The following is a 19,981-nucleotide window of genomic DNA, read 5'->3' on the forward strand; positions in this document are numbered from 1 at the left end:
TTTCTTTTTTACGATTTTTTTTCTTTACAATTTTTTCCCCCTATTTACTAATTTGGTTTTTTCCGTCTTTTACTAATTTTGTTTTTTTCCCCCGTCTTTTACTATTTTTTGTTCTTTGTTTTATTATTAATTTTATTTTTAATGTGTAATATGCAAACCATATGCATATATACATATGTATATAAGGAGGTAAAATAACATTTGTTAAGCTTATTATTTTTTGTTTTTGTTTCGAGTTTACAATAACACTCTTTGTATTTGGAGCTGGTTGGAGCAGAAAATGTACTAGACTAGATTTTCACGTGAGCTTTTTATTTTGAAATTTGAATAAGGCAAAGCATTCAATTTCACATTGTGGGCGTAAAGTAAATAAAATTGAAGTAATGGTACAATAATGAAAGAGAGGTGTGATAGAGATATTAACTCTTGAAAAGGCGCGCTCATATTATGCTCACGTATTTTTGAAATCGTTCAGCTTCCAAAGTTTGCTCTTTGCTCTAAATGTTATTATTGTTTCAGCATCTTCAGCTTTCTTAGAAATAAACTTGAAAATCTCTTTACTTATCCTCTTATAGTTTCTGAACCTCTGCGCTACTGGTCATAGGCGAAAAGTCGCAGTTTTCGAGGTATTTGAACACTAGCTCTAATTTTTTTATTTTCTGCCCGCCATCTTGTATCCGTCATTTGCTATTTTATAATCAGGATTTTTAATGAAGTGACTCCAAAAAGCCCCCGAATAGTCACTTTAAGAGTTTAGGTCAATGTAATTTAATAACAAAGTGGAGATTCACAGTGGTAGTCACGAATTTAGCACTTTTGTGCTATGCCAAGAAAACATGTTTTTTTTTAGTTTACTAAATAATTACTAATTTTTTTTTTTTGGAAAGTTACTTACCAAGTAAGGAGCAAGTACCGCTATAATCGGTGCCTGATATATTCCGCATTTCTCATAAAACTCATTTACACACAAGAGTGCCAGTTAGAGTTGCCAGCAAGGTGGCGCTGTCGTACAATTTTATCTATTTTTTACGTATTTCATTGAAGAAATTTAATTTTTTTTTTTTTTGTTGAAAGATCAATTTTTGATGTGTGCTTCATTGTGAAACTTTTGCTAGATGATGCAACAAAGATCGTTTGATATTTTTGTTAGAAAAAAATATATTTTATGTTAAATGTTTTGAGAAAAAAAAAATTATGTTAAATGTTTTGAGAGAAAAAAAAATATTTTTAAAGGAAAAATTACTTTTTACGGTTTCTTATTTATATATGTATGTAAAACCATTATTGATGAAACATTCAAAATGGACTTCCAAGCCTTAAGACCAAACAGCAAAACTAATAGCCGAATGGCTTAGTGCTTTCGGGAGTGAGTCAATTCGAATCTCCGTGCATGAAACAGGGAAATGATAGAAAGTTTTTTCTAATAGCGGTCACAGGCAATGGCAAACCTCCAACTGAAAAAGCTCCTCATAAAAAACCGTTTGCCGTTCGGAGTCGGCTTAGAACTGTAGGTCTCTCCGTTGTGGAACACACCACAAATAGGAGAAGGAGCTCGGCCAAACATCTAACAGAAATGTACGCACCAATTATTTATTAATTTTTTTTATGTATGGCTATTGTAGTGCAAGATGTAAGCTTTTGTAAGAGTATAAGTTGAGAGGCCTCTATAACAGCAAGTCAGGGTTTTGAGAAACCCATGATATGTAGGGCATAAAAAAGTGCCGTATAAAAAAACTAGGTACATAGATTTTCGTAATACTTCGTTCAACAACGCATTCACAGCTTATTCATTCCGGTGCGCAGGAAGATGCTCTTTTTCGTCAAAAATTCTTTCACATTAAACTTGAACTTTTAAAAAATTTCAAACTTTTAAATTTTCTTTTGTTTTGTTTTTAGAATTCTTTTGATTCTTTTCAGAATGTTTTTTTTTTTTTGAAATTTTTGTTTTCTCGACATTTTGTTTTTTGTTTTTAGAATGTTTTTCGTTTTAGATTTTTTTTGTTTTTCAGACATTTTTTTTTTAGAAACGTTTTTTTAATTTTGTTTTGTTTAGAAATGTTTTTTTCTTTTAATTTTTTTTTGTTTACAAACGTTTTTTTTTAATTTTAAATATGTTTTTTATATTTTTTGAGTTTAGAATGGTTTTTTCGTAAATTTCTTTTTGGATTTGTTTTTTTCTTTTTTAATGTTTTGTTTAGAAATGTTTTGTTTTTTTTTTGGATTTTTTTTGTGTTTTTTAATTGTTTTTTTGTTTGGAATTTTTTTTGTTTTTTTTTCTTAATTTTTTTGTTTAAAATTGTTTTTTTTTTAATTTTTTTTTTTTAATTTGTTTTTTGTTTAATTTGTTTTTTGTTTAATTTGTTTTTTGTTTAATTTGTTTTTTGTTTTTTTTTTGTTTTTACTGTTTTAGACTTTTTCTCTTGTAAGTAAGACCCTACAATTTTTTAAAGAAGTATAACCTATGCTTAAATTTACCATATGTAGCGTTTTATATGACATTTTTAAGGAACGTACATATGTACCGTGTAAAAACAGAGTTGGGTGTATTTAAAAAAATTCATACAAAACTACCCGAATGATATTTATGTGTTGTTTATGTTTTTTTCCTTTTGTTTGGTGTCATGGCAACCTTTGGTCTTTTCTGTACATTCTTAAATTTGTAAAGTACAGTGACTATACATATGTATATATGTAATTTTATCTATAAGAACAGTTGTTTCATTTGGTATTTTTTAATTGAGACCCAAGAGATCTTTAACCCATTCGAGAGAGCACATATTTTTTGGAGACCACCAGCAGGAGCGTAAAATTTTATTTGCTTTATATAATATCAACCATTTTTGACAAACAAAAAATATCTTTACAATAGAAATCAGTGGCTTTGTAATGATTGCTCACCGTGTGTGCAGGTACATATATACATATGTATGTAGCTGCTCTGAATATTTTTAATACGACGGACGGATTGAACTAAGTGTGCGATGTTAAATAAAAGAAAAAATATGTACTTATTAAATTTAATATTTATTCTAAAAATAGTCAGGTAACACGAATTCTCAGTTCAGTAACAAACAAATAATATAATCCATATACTTAAATAAGAATAGGTTTTAAGAAGCAGTACAAGGTAAGAAATTTTCTGGAAAAACAACCCTTTTGCTGTGCGTAATGATAACGCTTGAAATTTGGGACAATTTAATCCAGGGTTATCGACACAAGCAGGACAAAGGTAATTAGTGTGTGTATATTTATCTTTTTCTAGAAACATATTTCATTTAACAGTGTTGACAAATCTTTCTTTGCCCTTTTCTATTCTTACCTCTCGGTAGAATTACAGGTAGGTGATCTTTTGATACTGGTTTGGTCAATGAATCGTCTCGGGGATTTCCAATTAATTTATCTAAAATCACCAAACGATACTGATAAAATTCCATTTTGTTGTTAATGGTAAATATTTTTTGTGCAGGTTGAATGAAATTCAAAGTTTCTATTAAATTAAGCCAAAATTTTCTGCAAACGACAAATTATCACTTTCACTATCACTGCTCCTTTTTTGCAATCCTGATGATCCTAGCTATGGTTCACTCATTTAGGGGTTAAATTGAACATCAAATATTAGATAATTTTTCTATAATAATATAAGATAATAATTCTAAAATCTAAGATAATTTTTATTTTCATACAGTTTTGTCCTGACGGCTCATGAGATGATGGCTGGCTGATAATTGCAATTCAATATCATTGCACATGCGAGGGGTGCAGTCGGTCTCGAATAGGTTAAGCGGGATTTTTTATGCGCCCTGAAAAGTGTTTTAAACGTCATATTTGACACTTGTAAACTAGACAGCTGCAAAAATTTAAGCGCGTAAAGGTGAACATAAAATCATTCAAAAGTGCTTTTTTTGTTATTTAGAAAAAAAGTTACATATTTAAAAGCAAAACTGGATGCTTAATTTTGTATATAAAAAATATGTTAAGCAAAAATACCTTGCAACTTCTTCCACACTGTCACTAATGGCTACTTCAGAATTGTACCCCATTTAACGAGTTACAAAACTACATACTCAGAAAATTATACGCGAAAAGTATGTAACTTTATTTAATTTCTTTAGAAGTTTACAATATAAATTTTTTGTTAGAATATAAACTATATGTTCATAAGAATTTAGCACGAAATGATGATGGACATTGCAAAAAAAAACACGAAAAGAAACTGTTCGGATTAGCTTTCATGGTTGTACCCTGTAGATTTTACTCCTTCCTTCCATACTGGCTGCATAATGAACAAATTTAGATAAGACATTGCGTTTCACTGTGAACTAAAATATCGAAAACACTGTGTAGTACACTTTGCAACGTTCTAATATTTCTAGGGAAGACGTTATTTCGGATTGCCAATTTCTTGGAAGTGCACACTTTGAACTTCCCACGGAGTTCGCTTTGCATATTCCGGGGAAGACATAAGCCATAGCTCATGAAAATTCGATGAAAAACAGTCCCTTCACATAATTGAGATATGCAGGTTTGTGTTCATTCTTTGAACCTTCTGTGTTTGATTTGTTCGTGTTTACTATTTGAGTGGCTACATAATTTTTGTATTTGCCTTACCACAAAAAAATAAAATTATATTTTTTTTTTAAATTAACCGAATTTGAACGCTTTTTATTTTATATAAACATAATTTTTTTTATTATTTTAATTAAATTTTTTCTCTACATTTCATGTTTGCTAAAAATAACCTCACAAGATATACATACATCTTTATCGATTTTGTCTTTGCTTTCTCATTTATTCATATGTATATTAGGTTATTTATCATTTTAATTTGTTTTTTCTACAGCAAAACATTTTCTCTACCCACATTTTGTATATATTAAATTGAAATATAAAAGTAAATACTTAAAAGTAAATAAAATATCCGACATCTAAAGAGAGAAAAGAGACAAAGAAGAGCATAAGCGGTAGAGTTGACTTGCTTGAGAACTTGTGTATGTGTGAATGTGTGCGGGTTGAGAGTCCATTGGCGGAAATACGCACACAATAGAAAATGGGCAATACACACTTACGTGAATAGTAAAAAACAAAAACAAATTAAAACAATAATAATACTGCCAAAGGTAGATAGTCAGGCAGAATATTTAATTAAAAATAGTTGAAAGTAAATTAATTTTTCTCTTATAGCATGTATGTATGTATGTACATCCAAACGTGTATTTAATACAGTTACTACACTTTGTTCATACATATCTTCTGCGATTTTTTCTATACATTTTTGATTCTCGAATATTACAAAGCAAAATTTTGTAAACTCAAAGTGTGTCATCAAAATTACTTTGATTTAAAAAATTACCCTTTAATTCGCTACAACCACGCTTTCAACGCCAACTATGACTATGACTTTGCATTTAAAATCACATCGACATAGTGTGCGCGCATGTGTTCATACATACAATACATGCTTGCACCTCTGTTCCTTATTGAAATGCTTTCTTTCTTTCTCCAGCAGCTTAGGAAAATTGTCTTTGTTTTGCACGTCTTGTCCTAGGCGCTCTAAAACTTAGGTGTTTCATTAATTTTTTTTATTCATTATTGACTGCTGCTTGCAAGTACATGGTTTTTTGCGACTGGGATTCGCAGGAATCGGTGAGAACTTGATAATGTAACCCAACAAACAAAAAATGTGTACAAAATTAAAGAAACCCTGAAAGGACGACTTGTTGTTAATTTTGCTTCATTCTGCAATTTATTCAAAATGGTATGCATTTGAAATTAATTATTTTTTTAACATCTCATTTTAAAAATGACGCAGAAAATAATCTCATTAAATAATCGTCGACCTAAATATAGACATATTCATATTCAGCATTGATAATTATTATAGAGTAAAAAATCCTTCATCTTTAAATAAAAGCGTATATTTTGTTATGAATTATTTGTCTTATATTTTTATACGCTGATCGCATGCAAATCACCTCGTACGATATATGGTAATACAAATGGAGGCCGCTCTTATCAGGACTTTGGTTAGGGCATGAAGTTTAACGTATGAAATTAATACACTTTGTTACCGACATGTTTTCATTTAATGAGATACTGTTAATTGATATTGCCATGGATTTATTCTCACAATGTAAAAAGGAGCTGGCGATAATTTCTGTATATTTATATAAAAAAACAGCTTTGCAATCCGTTCGTCTAATTCTAGTTCGGTAGGAATTTCTCTATTAAAAAAGCAATTCAAACCAATTATTATCAACTGAAAACCACTCAGTCTTTTGTTTTTGTGTTAAAGTTCCGTTCGTTGCTGGTGTACAAGCCTTCATCTTTCACATCTGCTCAATTACGTCAATCTATTGCAATGCTTTCCCAATTTCTTACACGTGCTACAAAACAAACACCTTGTGGCTGCTTGGGATTAGCTGCAAATAGCCAATGTTGCATGTGCAAAGACTCGCAACTCAAGACACGAAACCGGTATGTTTTCCTACTCTTTGTTTAGTTTCTTGCCACCAAAGAGCGCACGCTGGCATATGAGCGCGTGAGTACGCATTTTTAACCAAACACACAGCACACTATGAACTCTTCGCTCTTTAGTGTGCCTGTGTGTGTGTATGGATGAGTATATTCTGCATTTTGTTTTTATCACGTTCGGTGTGAGCGCGTGCCTTCGTGTTTTTATGCTTTACAAATATTCGAAAAACTTATACATGTGAAGTGCTATTATATTTTTATATATTTTCTTCTGTTGCCTTGGCTCGTCTTTTTTACATTTTCATTATATTTAAGCGTAACGTTGAGTGAGCGGCGTAAGTGTTAAAGCAAAATAATAAAATTTCATATTTTAGTTTTAAAATTATTGTCGTTGTGTGCGGTCGTTCGTACGTTCACTGGCGTGATGAGTTATTTGCTGAAAGGAACATTTTTTTAAAACTTAAATTTATTTTACTTATGGAAATACAATACAAAAAAAAAAAGCAAACGCTAAAAAAATAAAAATTAAAAAAATTAGTTGGCTAAAAATCGAATTTTGACGTATTTTTTAAGCATAAAAAAAGATTGGAACTAAAATATATTTATTTTTTCGTGGAAATTTGTACATTGTGAAACTAATACAGATCGACCGATATTAAATGGAAAATCTAGCGGGTAAGTATTTATTATTTTATATCTGCAAATAAATATTTTCTACATATGTACATACATTCAAGTGGAATACTACATGGAAATTGAGCAATTCACAATAGAGAAAACAGATAGTCAGTCAGAAAGGCCGCGCGGCGCGTATTACAATAGATAACATGGATTTTTCTATTCAGATATAGTGGGTAGCATAGGGCATGCGACGACGAACGAGCTGTCACTAATAAAAAAAAAATATGTACATACATGTGCACATACTTGTACACATTTTTTTTATTTTTATTTTTATATACTTTCAATATAATCAATACACGTTATTATAAAACGTTTGATTCCTAAACTTTCATTATGTATATTTATTTGCTTTTGCTCCCTTTGTGCCTGGTAGCCCTTCGTCGCAGTATGTGTAGGTAATTACGCGGTGGCAGCGGTTTTTTAATTAAATTTTGTATACATACATACATATATATATACTTATATTTCACTTAAAGTTCAAAGTTTTTTTTTCATTAATATTATTTTACTGGATTAAACAGCAGTCGCAGCAAATATTGAAAAGTTGTTAGCTGCTCTACTATAACTTGTGTAAGTAGAAAATTATTTTTTATTCTTTAACTTTGCGCAGTACAGTGCACGAATGTGTAAAGTGAGTAGGATAGAGAGAGAGAGAGAGAGTTAGTGGTTGATTGAGAGGGCGGTGAAGTGGAGTGATTAAATAAGAATACGAGACCATTTCATATTGCCATCGTTAATTTGCCGTTAAACGATTGAATCTTTTTACAAACCAAACGCAATAAGAGATAGAGAGAGAGCGCGCGCGCACCTCTGAGAGCTAGTGAGCGAGTGACTTTTTGCGAAGTGGCGTGGCATAGTGTTGGTGGCAAAATAAAATGCTTCTACTGCTGCCGCTGCTTGCTTATTGACTTATAAAATTTAATTAAACTGGAAAAAAATAATAATTTGGTATCTCTTGTTGATATAAAATATAGCACAATTTAGATTTTTTCCCCTTTGGTTTATATTGTAATATTATTCGCTGCACTACGTATATTCGTGTAAGACATTTTATGCTTGAAATTTTCACATTGTACCATATATAATATAATAATTGGAGAATTTTAATGTTTTCTCTCTAATTTCAATTGGAAGCGTAACATTTTGCTAGATGCCTGCCACAGTCATTGCTTAATCATAGAAGACACAAAGTTAATTAAAACAAATTATTAAAAAAGTGATAATAAAACGAAACGGCGAAAACTGGCATACATACATGCAAACAAAAAAATTATCGTAATTGAACGTCGTGGAAATATAAACAAAACGTAATTACGATAAATAAAAATCTATTAAAATAAACGCAACCAAATACGTATAACACAACTATTAAATTTGAGTCATAAAAATGTGAATTTACTTGCAAAGAAAGCACAAATATTAAAACTGAAATTTTCCGTTGTCTATCGGTTTTGTGAATTTCGCAAACTTGCGCTAGTTCTACTCGAATACGAGCATACATATTTGCATATTTACCAAAAATAAACAAAATGTAGTCCAATGAATAAAAAAGGGGGTTGTATGCAAAGCTCAGTTCAAATTTGTTGTATGTGTATCGTATATGTATACATATGTATGTATGTATGTAGTATGTACAAATATGATTTTATGGTGAAATAAAAAATAAAATAAAAATATATAAAAAGAGACGTGAGATGAAAAATTAAACCGAATTAAGCTCTTTGATTGCAAACTTTTAAATGGAAAATATGTTTATTTCATTAGAAGTAAAATTTCTTAGTCATGCGGCAGATGAAACGTCGAGTAAAAAATGTGAAATTACGTTGGATGAAAAATTTGCTAGATTGTTTTTTTTTTTGCTTTTAAGTACTAAAATTACAAGATTTACACTATTAATCATTTATAAGCCCTAGGAATCCATTTCAACAAAATATCGCGACTTCGTTAAGCCTGCATTCACCATAGCCGCTAAAGTCAGATACATAAGTTTTTTATACAGAAGTTCACTGAACATATGGCATGAATATTTCGGGTCTCATAAATTTTGAAAAGCCCTTACGGCGGCATGCTAAGGCGATCAACGTTAAGAAAATTGCATAGATGATTTTAAGTGTGGGAAAAGGATATTAACGCCTCTTCTTTAGCGACGCGATTGTTTCACATAAAAGAAGTATATCTAGCGCTAGTTTTTGGAAAATTAAAATTTAATGTTGCCATTTTTTTGTTTTCACTTGAGACTAGAAGTTTTAAAAATGAAACAAAATTAAAAAAAAAAATTCAAACATTTTCATCAAAATTTCAAACCAATTAGTCAGAGTTTTTAGAAAAATTCTAGGTTACAGTTATGTGGCCAAATAAAATTTTGGGGTAATATTGAAGCAGTTTGCATTGATTTCTTCCATATAACGAATGTTCGAATTTTGCCCTTTATTATACCAAATTCCAATAGTCTTTAAAACTGCATACTCAAATTTTTCTAAAAATGGCGATTGAAATTTTGATGAAAATATGTTAATTTTTTTTTTTAATTTTGCATAAAGTTTTAAAAATTGGTTTCTGTTGTAGTAAACATTTTATTTTTATAAAATATTATGAAGGGGAAAAAATTAATAATAAAATAAAATGAAACAAAATAAATAAAAAAATATACGATCAAATAACAATATTAAATAAAATAAAATACTATTATGATAAACAAATAATAAAATAATAAATATATAAACAAATAAATATATATAAAAAAAATAATAAAATAATAAATAAATAAATAAAATAATAAATAAGTAAAAAAATAATACAATAAATAAATAGTCAAAACTTTACAATATATCGCGCTGCTATTATTTTGAATAGATGTACATACATACATATCCATATAATAATAATAAAATTTGTAAAATTTTGAAAATCTGCTCACTCAAAATCATTTACTGTGTAGTTAATCGTTTTCTAAAATTGATTCCGTTATATTTTTCCATTGCCATTAAAAAATTTATAAATTCTATGACTTCTGTCAAAATACATATTCGGAAAAAATTAAGATTTTACTGATCTTGAACCCATTTGTGAAAGTAATGCATACTTTTTAAGCTTAAACTATGTAATCTAGGGTGATTTTTTGAAAAAAAAAATGTATTTAAAAACGAATTGTGTTAAAAACAATTTTTTTTTAATAAAAATCTAGTTTTAAACTATTTCAAATCTTGCATCGAAGAAAATAAAATTTCCTGTATTTGTTGTAGATAAATTATTGTATCAATAAAATTTTATTAAATATTTAACCAGAAACCAAAGTATAATTTGCCAAAGAGATACCTCTCGAGATATTTGAACCTTAAAATGCAAAAAAAGCCACTTTGGCTTATATTTGAGGTTATGTAGTATTACGATCACTTTTTTTTTCTAAGAAAAGCAAAGTAAAAGTATTCTTAGAATTCTGTCGAATTGACTTCATAAATATGTATTTGCAAAAATAGGAAAAGCAAACGCCTTAAACTCTAAATAATTGAAGCATCAAAATTAACTTAGATGTACATTTAGTATATGTAAATGTAGTTCTTCTTTTTAAATAATTTATTTAACATCCCTTCATCGGGCAACGCCTCTTTTTGCAGCACCATCAAACAACATAAATCAAAACAACGCTACCGCTGTGGATTACGGGAATTATGATTATCCGCCAGCAACTAAGCGCGGGCGTGGCTATGCACCAATGGGCGAATTCGATTTAAGTCTCATACGAGAATTTCGTGCTCGACCTGGCTTCTATGACCGCAATTCGGTTAGTTTCAAGGATAAACTGCAAACGGCACATCAATGGCAAGAGATTTCCAACAAACTGGGTTTCGATGGTGAGTGGCTAATTGCTAATTGTTTTGTATATTATCAGACAATTTCAGTGGAATTCACTCAGAAGTGAAGAACAGAACCTGAACAATTAACAGTTAATTCAAATAGTAGGAAAGGAAGTAGGAAGAGTAATAGATTATTGTTGTCTTTTTTTTCACTTAAATTTTAATATTTTTATAGCAATAAATAACTAAAAACTTGCTCACTATAGAAGTCGCACTTCATAGTTCATTTAACACATGGGCCTAACATTTCAATACCTCTTTTGAAGAACAATTTATCATTTGCCTCAAAATTTAAAATAGATCTCAGCCTCTGCGAAGAACCAGTAGTCGCCGGGAGCCAAATTTTGTTTTAACTAGTTTTCTTTTTTTATTATGTAATTTAAAAGTCGTGTCTTGCATTCGTTAAATATAGAAAAAGTGCAACATCGTCAAGGAAAAAAAATTATAAAAAATTAAGGAGAATTGTGAGCCACTTCACTAGCACTTTATTATACTAAAATTTAATGGGTTATGAAGCTGAGTACCCAATTTTTTTTTTTTAATTTCTGATTAAAAAATTTGAAATTTTGAGGAAAAATTGTAGTATTTTTTATAAATCCATACAAAGTTTGAAACTCTGATTTATATGATATTTATTATAGAATGAGCCATATATTATAAAAAGGTATGAAAATTAAAAAAAGTACCCAAAAAAACTTCGTGACATTTACTTGAAGAATCAAACAGCATTCAGTCACTTTAGTGATTAGTGCCTCTTATATTGTGCGTATTTCTTAAAAGAGACAAAACTCAAAGTTTTTGCTGAAAGAAAAAGAAAAATTAATTTCAGAAGTGCCACGTGATATAGTAGGACGAGGACAACATCATAACTATTTAGGCAGAAATTTTCAGCAAGACCCGATTTTTTTATTACCAGTAAACGCATGTAGTACAAATGTATAAATAAGTTTTCTAAAAATGTCTCGAAACCAGTGCGATAAGTGAAATTCGGTTCCGCCCACTCGCCTTTCTTTGCATCTTTTACTCTTTACTTCTCATGAAATGATTATGACATTGCATATTTGCAAAAAATTTAACGTAATGCTGAAAAATATATTTTTGATTTCAATAAACTCAGTGGTATTTCGTATGCGTGCATTCACAATAGTTTCGTTTTTTAGTATGTTTGAGCAATTGCTTTTACATCAATAAATATTTAATTCGAAGCCAAAGAGCGAAAGGCAGATACGATAATGCAAGCGTAGATAAAAACAAAATGCACAAACCTGGCAACGGAAGTATTGAGGCGGTTAATAAATTGTAGTGGTTTCATTGAGTTGAGTTGTTTGTTTTGATTTTTGTGTGAGCATAGCAACAACAATCACAACCACACCGCTTTTTGCGCCAAGAGAGCAGAATACCAAACGTGCCCACCAAACAAAAAATAAATGAGCAACAATGAAAAAATCTCAAAACATGTGAACAGAAATCGTTTGTAAACAAACCTCGCCGTTATTATTGTTGCTGTATAGTAGACTGTTGCTTATAGCAGCATGTGTTTTATTTAATACGTATCTATGTATGTAGCCGTATAGGCTTTGTGAGTGACATTTACTGTGGGCTGATGGTAGGTGGGTGGGTTGATGGGTTGGTACGCAATTTAGTGGTGTTTGTCTACAACTAAATTTCAGAGCACGAAGAAAATTAGATTGAGATATGTTACACCATCTTCACTCTACGATTTGTTGCTCATTTCAATAACGAATTTTGCTGTAATTTTGTTTTATTTTTATTTCCAGTTTCTTTGCTAAAGGATCGCATGCTACAGCTGCGCAATCGTTACAATCTCGAGAAGCGTCGCCTTGAGCAGTTGCGCGATGAGAATCCCGGCCAGCAGATTGAGTCACCATGGCCCCTATTTGAACATTTACATTTCCTCTCCGAACATATACGGCCGCGACGCTCTTATAAAAGCATGCAACCGCGTACATCGCTCGCAGAAACGGGCGACGACGAGGATGAACACTCACAACAGCAGCAGCAACAGCGATCAGAACAGCTGCATCAGCGGCAGCAGCAGCAACATTTGGCTGCAGCTGGTGGGCGTGATTCGTTCAGTGATGGTGGCGGCGGTGGCGGTGTTGGTAGCAATAATAACAGTGCTGATATGACAACTTTCGCTAATGGCTTGCTAACTGTCAAAATGGAGGAACCCGACGCTGATGATGCAAATGCCGCAGATGCTGAATCGTAATAAATGATTATTTAAATAACTTTCGTAATGCATTTACTATTTTACTCTACCGTTTTTATTTTTTAGTGGCAGTCAAAGTGGCACCGAAGACACGAATAGCGCTCATCCTTTAAAGCTAAGTGCCGCATCCACGCTGCTTAGCATGCAACAACGCCAATCACATTCCATTTCGCCGTTTAACAAGTCAACTACGTCGTCGTCAATGGCTTTAAATAAACGTCCATTGAAATATTCAGCTTCACCTGCTGCGCTGCCGGCATCCATCAAAATACGTCGCTTGGATACGATGCAAGAGCGTGCATCGGCGGGTGTTATGCATTTACAACCGCGTCCCAACAACATTCCGCATAGTAGTTTCAACAATAATGACACTAACAAAAATGCTGTTCGTCAAAGACAGCAGGAGTACACTCCGTTGGCGCCACGCCCACCCTTCAGCTTGCAAGTAAGTCGTCGTTGTTTGAGCAATTCGGAGCAAAAGTATGCCTCTTTTGGTGATTTTGTGTCCGCCTCATTGTTGGAGTTGCCAGCACAACGTGCCCTGCAGTTGGTAGAAAAGTTCACGTCGGAGGTGGTGCGTGTGCTGTTGGAAAGCAAAGATAAAGGTGTACAAGAAGAAACTGAACGAAATGTGGTGCAACAGCAGCAGCCGCCGCAGCAGGTGTCACCGCAATTTCAACAAATTAATGGAAGTATTAGTAATGAAGCAGTGAATGGCGTTTAAGAAGTACATCATACATATATGTTTTTGTTCTAAACAAGAGCAAAAGTTTTTGTTTATTTAATTTTAATTATTTTTAAATGAATTGACTGACTGTCAGTGTTTTCGCACTCGTAATTTTTAGTTATTTCTTACAAATAATACAATAATGCGCATATTTGAGCGCCTGACTACGCTTGTATATTGAATAAAGTTATCCGCATGTGCTTTTAAAGAAGTTACGTTGTTTTATGGGGTGGGGGTAGGTAGGGGTCTCAGAGTTTCTTTAATTTTATTTTTTATTTTTAATGAAATATTTTTAAAAATTTACATATATGCATATTTCAATAATACAAATACAGAATCTCGAGGCCGTACCGGAGTACTAGAGTGTTTGGATAATAGATGTGGAATGACTGCATGGAAACTAGGACTACTAGCACAATATTAAAATGTTACTGTGAATGAAATTAACAAAACTTTGTTTGAAAGACTTGTCAGGTTTTGTAGCAGTGCGCGGATAATAGAGGTGTCGGAACGACAAGTTTGAGAAATGAAATAGAAAAATTCAAAAAAGTTTCGAATGTTCGAATTGTAGTAGCATTAACATTCCCAATACATGCACGGGGAATGCTGCTCCTTAGCCGGATATAAGTTCGAGACGTCCCAGTAACGACTGTCGTGGGAACGTTACCTTCGATAGCTGTGGTTCATAAAATTTGCTTTCTACGTCCGATATTAGTTTGGAGAAAAAGAAATCCATTATTTTCTCGATGGATGTCTGTAGTGTTCGATATCTCGTAAAGTATCGATCAAACAATTTAAAGTTTATGCTCATTGTGAAGGTGATATTTCCCACTAAAAAAATTCGTTTGTTGATTTTTGGTTGTTCCATTTAGTTGTGAGTTACAGGAAGTTGGCAATGGAAGCTAACAAAGAGAAAACTCGGTCCATTTTACAGTTTTTCTTTGAAAATGGCGAAAATCCAAGCCGCTGAAATTGTGATTGGAGTTTATAGGGCCGATAGTGTAACAGCCAATTACGTGCAATTTTGGTTTCGTCGATTCCGTGCAGGCATTTTTGATGTTAAAGGTGCATCTCGTACAGGCATGCCCGTTGTCGAAAATGTCGATAAAATCACGAAAATAATCGAAGCTGACCGGCATGTTAGTTAGTCGTAGCATCGCCCAGGAGCTAAAGATTGACCATAAAACAGTTTTAAATCATTTTCGCAAAACTAATATTTTTCCCCAAACTAATATTTATTGGGCGTATAGAGTTCGCAAAAACTATTTCCTAACCCAAAGAAGAACCTTTTCCAAAATTGCAGGGTGATGAAGCTACATGTTTTTCAAAATAATCCTTCGTTAAGTATCACCTTATTCATGGTGTATTGGATTTTAACTGCTTAAATAACACACAGGGTGCCAAGAAATTTTTGCAGAAACCATATTAATATTTTCCAAAGGTTTTTGACGTACTGAATCCAAGTACGGAGTCATAACTGAGATTTTTTTGTCTAAACGTGCAAAAAACGTAATTTGCAAACGCTATTTTGACCTCTATTTGAGGTTATGAAGCATTGCGAATACTTTTTCTATTCGAAAAAAAAAACAGTAGCATATTAACCCATACATATGTGCACGAATTTGCTAGTGCAACAATTTTCTTAAATTCCTTTTCGTTTAAAACACTGAAATTTAAAATATTTATTCATGTGCTATGTTCTGTAACACAACGAATCGGTTAGCAAATTTTAAGCACTGTTAGCGCAGCACCCTGAAAAAAATAATTAATCTGGGTTAAAGTATCAGTTTTTGAATGCCGTTGAATTTGCTCCATTATGTTTTTTTTCGTAACAATTAAAAAAATATATTTATATTAAAAATTTGGAGAAAACTCTTTCCAATGGTATGTATGCTGCTTTAATTCATTTTGAAGTAACTTATAAAGTTTGTTATTGTTGTTGTAGCAGCATAAACATTCCCCTATACATGTACGGGGAATGTTGCTGAAATGGCAGTCATAAAATTGATTGTTGTTGTTGTAACAGCATAAAAATTCCCTATGCGTATATAAGTATATGAGGACTGCTGCTGAAGTCACAGTCCTTGGCCGAATATAAATCCGGGTGGTTCCGGTTACGAAGAACCGACTGTCGTGGAGACGTCATAAAATTGGTAACCTTGTACGCTTATTTTCAGATATTAATTGTTCCTATATTTTTCTATTTTAGAAGGTAAAACATTTAAAAACACACACATTTGAGTTTATTTTGATTTTCAAAAGTAATAAAATTTATTTTAATTTAATTTTCTTATTGCATTTAATTTGTTTTAATTTAATTTTCTTATTGCATCTAAATTTATTTTAATTGAATGTTCTTATTGCATTTAAATTTATTTTTTATTTCACATATTTCATTTTATTCACATTGGAAAAGAATTTTTTTTCGAAGTGCAAAAGTCGTTAAAAAATTTAAAAGTAATGATATTTCGTGTAAAATATTACCTTGAAAATATTCTTATTTGTTGCAAATGTACATACACATATACTTACATATTTTTTGCAACCACAGAATGAAGATCTTCGAAACACCGCAGGCGTCGTGGAATGCATTTGCTTGCTGATGATGCTGTCTCCACATACAACTACTTTTTCCAGCCGTACTCACCGCAACTACACCAACGGTAGTTTCACTCATTCACATTTCAATAAATTAATTGCCCAAGTCACTTGGCGGCGCTCACGGCGGTTGGTGGACATTAAAGAACAAACAAAAATGGTATGAAAATAAGTAAGAAGTAATGTAAAGTAAATGTGATAAAAATAAATTCGCTTACGGCATTTTGTACGAGTATGTTCATATAGATGTGTGAAGTGAGCGAAGAGCAGCTGCCATTTTTTATTTACAACATTTGTGAATATCATTATCACCATATTCGCTAGTAATTTGTTTTCATTTAATCGCCTTCTCTAGTGTCATTTTGCGTAGGTCGTGCCTGGTGCTTAATTTGTTTTAATTACTCTTGAGTCTCAAATTGCACTAGTCCCGGCCTGCAGATTTTGGCATAACCAACATGGCGATGCGATGAATTTTATAAATAGGTGAGGTAAGTATAAAAAAGTGCGAAACAGATCGGATTATCATGACAACTGTAAAAAGGAAATTATTTTCTAAAGCAATAAAAGCTATCTTATATGCATTCATTTAATATGCACAGCAGTATAACATAGCAAAAATATTTTGTTAAAGGAAGCTTTTTAGAGGGGAGCTGCTTCAGCTCCTTCAGCACTTTCAAATTTTCCATTAATTTTTATTTTTCTCTAAATACGTTTTTTTTCGCACGGTCGAATATAAATAATTTAAAAATAATCAAGATATCAACTTAAAATTTATATTTTTATATTTATATATTAGTTTTCACTAAAAATATTGTTTTGATCAATTTGATAAAAAAAGTGCAAATTTTTTCTTTTTCATTTCAAATTTTTATTTTTCTTAGTGCTTACCTCTTTTAAAGGGGTTATATACAGGTAGAAGGCCGAAAAAAGCGAATTTTCCAGAATTTCTGAGAATACTTAAATGTATTGATCTAAAAATTTGTACACATATTATTTTATCTTTTGTTAATTTGGAAAAGAGCTAAAGCTGATCTCCGGGAGCTCCATTCACAAAAGACGTTTTGCGGTGACCACTATATCTCTGAACTGGATCCTCTGAAATTAAAAAACCAAACAGATTTCGTTAAAGTAATTTAAATTTAGTAACTAATTGAAGGAGTAAGCAAAATAAATTTGTTTGACAAAATGGCGGCCTTAAATTGTTTATAAAAAAATATTTATCGGTGAGAAAAAATCTTCGATTATTAAGGAACTAATAAATGTATTTAAGAGGCTCGTGTTAAAATTTGAGATTAATCGGTTTAGCCGTTTTCCAGTAAGGTTGGTCACCAACTTTGAAAAAACCCATTTTGAGAAAAACACGTTTAAAGTTTGAAAAGCACTTTCAAGCACTCTGAAACGCATTTTCAAATTTGCGTGTAACTTCGAAAATATCACCGGAACGATATTACATTTTCTGTGTGTATTCTTAAATACACTGCGCGTCATCAGGTTAGCGCCCCCCGTTACACTCACCGCCAATGCTCAATAAAATCGAAACCATCAGAGCTCCAGCTTTAAAAGTTTTTTTATATTGTGCTACATCCATTTCTCTTTAAAATAAAACAACAATGGCTACTGTAGCAATAAGGAATATTTTTTAATGAATGTTTTTGAGAAAGGTACAAAAAAAATGTAACAAAATTTGGTCATCAGGTTAGCGCCCCCTGCGTTAAATTCAATTTAATTAAGCTGATGACCAATAATGGTAGTTTATAACGCCTGTACATTAAATTTCTATCATTTTTAAGTAATATTAGGTGTGCGTAGTCCCGCCTTTGTTTGAAATTACTTCAAAAATTTGATAAAGTTGTTCAATATAATTCAATGATATGGTTGACCAAGCGTGTTTGATACCTTCGATTAACTCTGTTTTTGTACTATTCTACTTTCCGGACTCATACACTTTCCTGACCAACCATCCCCAGACGTTTTCAATGATGTTAAGGTCGGGTGAGTATGGTGGCCACTCCATGAGATCAACTTTTTGGCCTTAATCCATGACTTTACGGATCGGGCGGTGTGCGGAGCATTATCATGCTGGAAAGTCCACTGCAGGATTTGAAAAAGGTTTTGGAAATGCGGAAAAGCCGTTTTTAACACGGAATTGAAGTCCTGTGCGTTCATGCGCGAAGTCAAAAATTGAAGCTCGGAAGTGCCGTAGTACTTTTTTTTGAAAACTCTAACTGTATATAACCCCTTAATGAAAAATTTGTTTCTGGTTGATTCCAGTTGGTCACAAGAGGCTGTAAATTCCACGGCGCAAATTAAAGGAGCCATAAATACTCTCAGTTTTTCGCAAAAAATGTGGGCCACATTTTATTCAAAAAAAGCCTACCAAAACACTACAATCAACACCCCGATGGCATGCATTCTGATATCGTCCGCACATTGTCTTCACAACCAGCCAGGATCGAGCTGTAATAATGCGGCAGTGCTACTTTTTATGAAATGACGTCACGTTCTGTCATAAAATTTCTGCAACAATGCTAACGTCACGGGCTTTGCCAATAAAATGTTGGCAATAGTTCTGTTCGATAACAAAATTAGCCATCATCAGCCAGCAAACCAAATCAAGAGCGTACGCGAAAATTCACTTCCAAATAGCAGAAAAAGCAAAAGAGTTAACAAACGCCAAAATTTGCCACCACTTGCAAACACCGGCGAAGACGAAGACATGTTATAGTCCGGGAGCCAGGGGTCGATTTTGGACTGCGTTTTTATACCGTTAAATTCTTGACTATACTTCTGATTTAGCATTCATGAATAACGAAAGTGAACGTCAGCTGGCGCACCCGCGGTGGGTGTGATTGTGGGAGGGTACGAAACGTGTCGAAAAAAAATGTCAACTAACTCATTTAATACCCGCTGAATTTTTTTTTGTGTATTGTTGACATTTAGTAAAATAAAAAAAATAGTCAGCTGCGCCGTAGAGGGGGCAAAATATGTCAGCTGAACAGGCGAACTTGTAAAATAAATTAAAAAGTAAAACCACTTTATGCCGATTGAAATTTTTTTTACATAATTTTGGACACATATGAAAATACAATAATGATGGTCAGCTGCGTTTATAGCGGTGAATAGACCGTCAGCCGAAGCATTGAAAATTCCGCGCGCCGCCCAGATGTATGAACGCAATGATACATTCGTGCTTCGGCTGATGGTCTTTTTTCGACACGATTCGTACCCTCCCACAATTACACCCACCGCGGGAGCGCCAGCTGACGTTCATTTTCGTTATTCATGAAAGCTAAATCAGAAGTATAGTCAAGAATTTAACGGTATAAAAACGCAGTCCAAAAACGACCTCTGGCTACCGGACTAAAAGTAGTTTTACTTTTTAATTTATTTTACAAGTTCGCCTGTTCAGCTGAC

At 32.3% G+C, this 19,981-nt stretch overlaps 1 protein-coding gene across 2 annotated transcripts in view; it reads left to right on the forward strand.

Annotated features, from left to right (window-relative positions):
• LOC128871573 (uncharacterized) overlaps positions 1–14,180 on the forward strand; it is a 52,955-nt gene extending 38,775 nt beyond the window's left edge. Inside the window, exons 1-4 of one of the 2 annotated variants that reach the window (XM_054113427.1) lie at positions 6,840–7,146; positions 10,770–11,006; positions 12,788–13,238; positions 13,309–14,180. In XM_054113427.1, coding sequence (XP_053969402.1) covers positions 7,131–7,146; positions 10,770–11,006; positions 12,788–13,238; positions 13,309–13,966 — 1,362 coding nt within the window. In that variant the 5' untranslated portion in view covers positions 6,840–7,130 and the 3' untranslated portion in view covers positions 13,967–14,180. Of the gene's footprint in view, positions 1–6,839; positions 7,147–10,769; positions 11,007–12,787; positions 13,239–13,308 lie in introns of those variants that run through there. The other variant, XM_054113426.1, reaches the window with a different exon arrangement.
• Positions 14,181–19,981: the final 5,801 nt, after the last annotated feature.

The sequence above is a fragment of the Anastrepha ludens genome, chromosome 2 (genome assembly GCF_028408465.1).
Source record: "Anastrepha ludens isolate Willacy chromosome 2, idAnaLude1.1, whole genome shotgun sequence".
Lineage (NCBI taxonomy): Eukaryota > Metazoa > Arthropoda > Insecta > Diptera > Tephritidae > Anastrepha > Anastrepha ludens.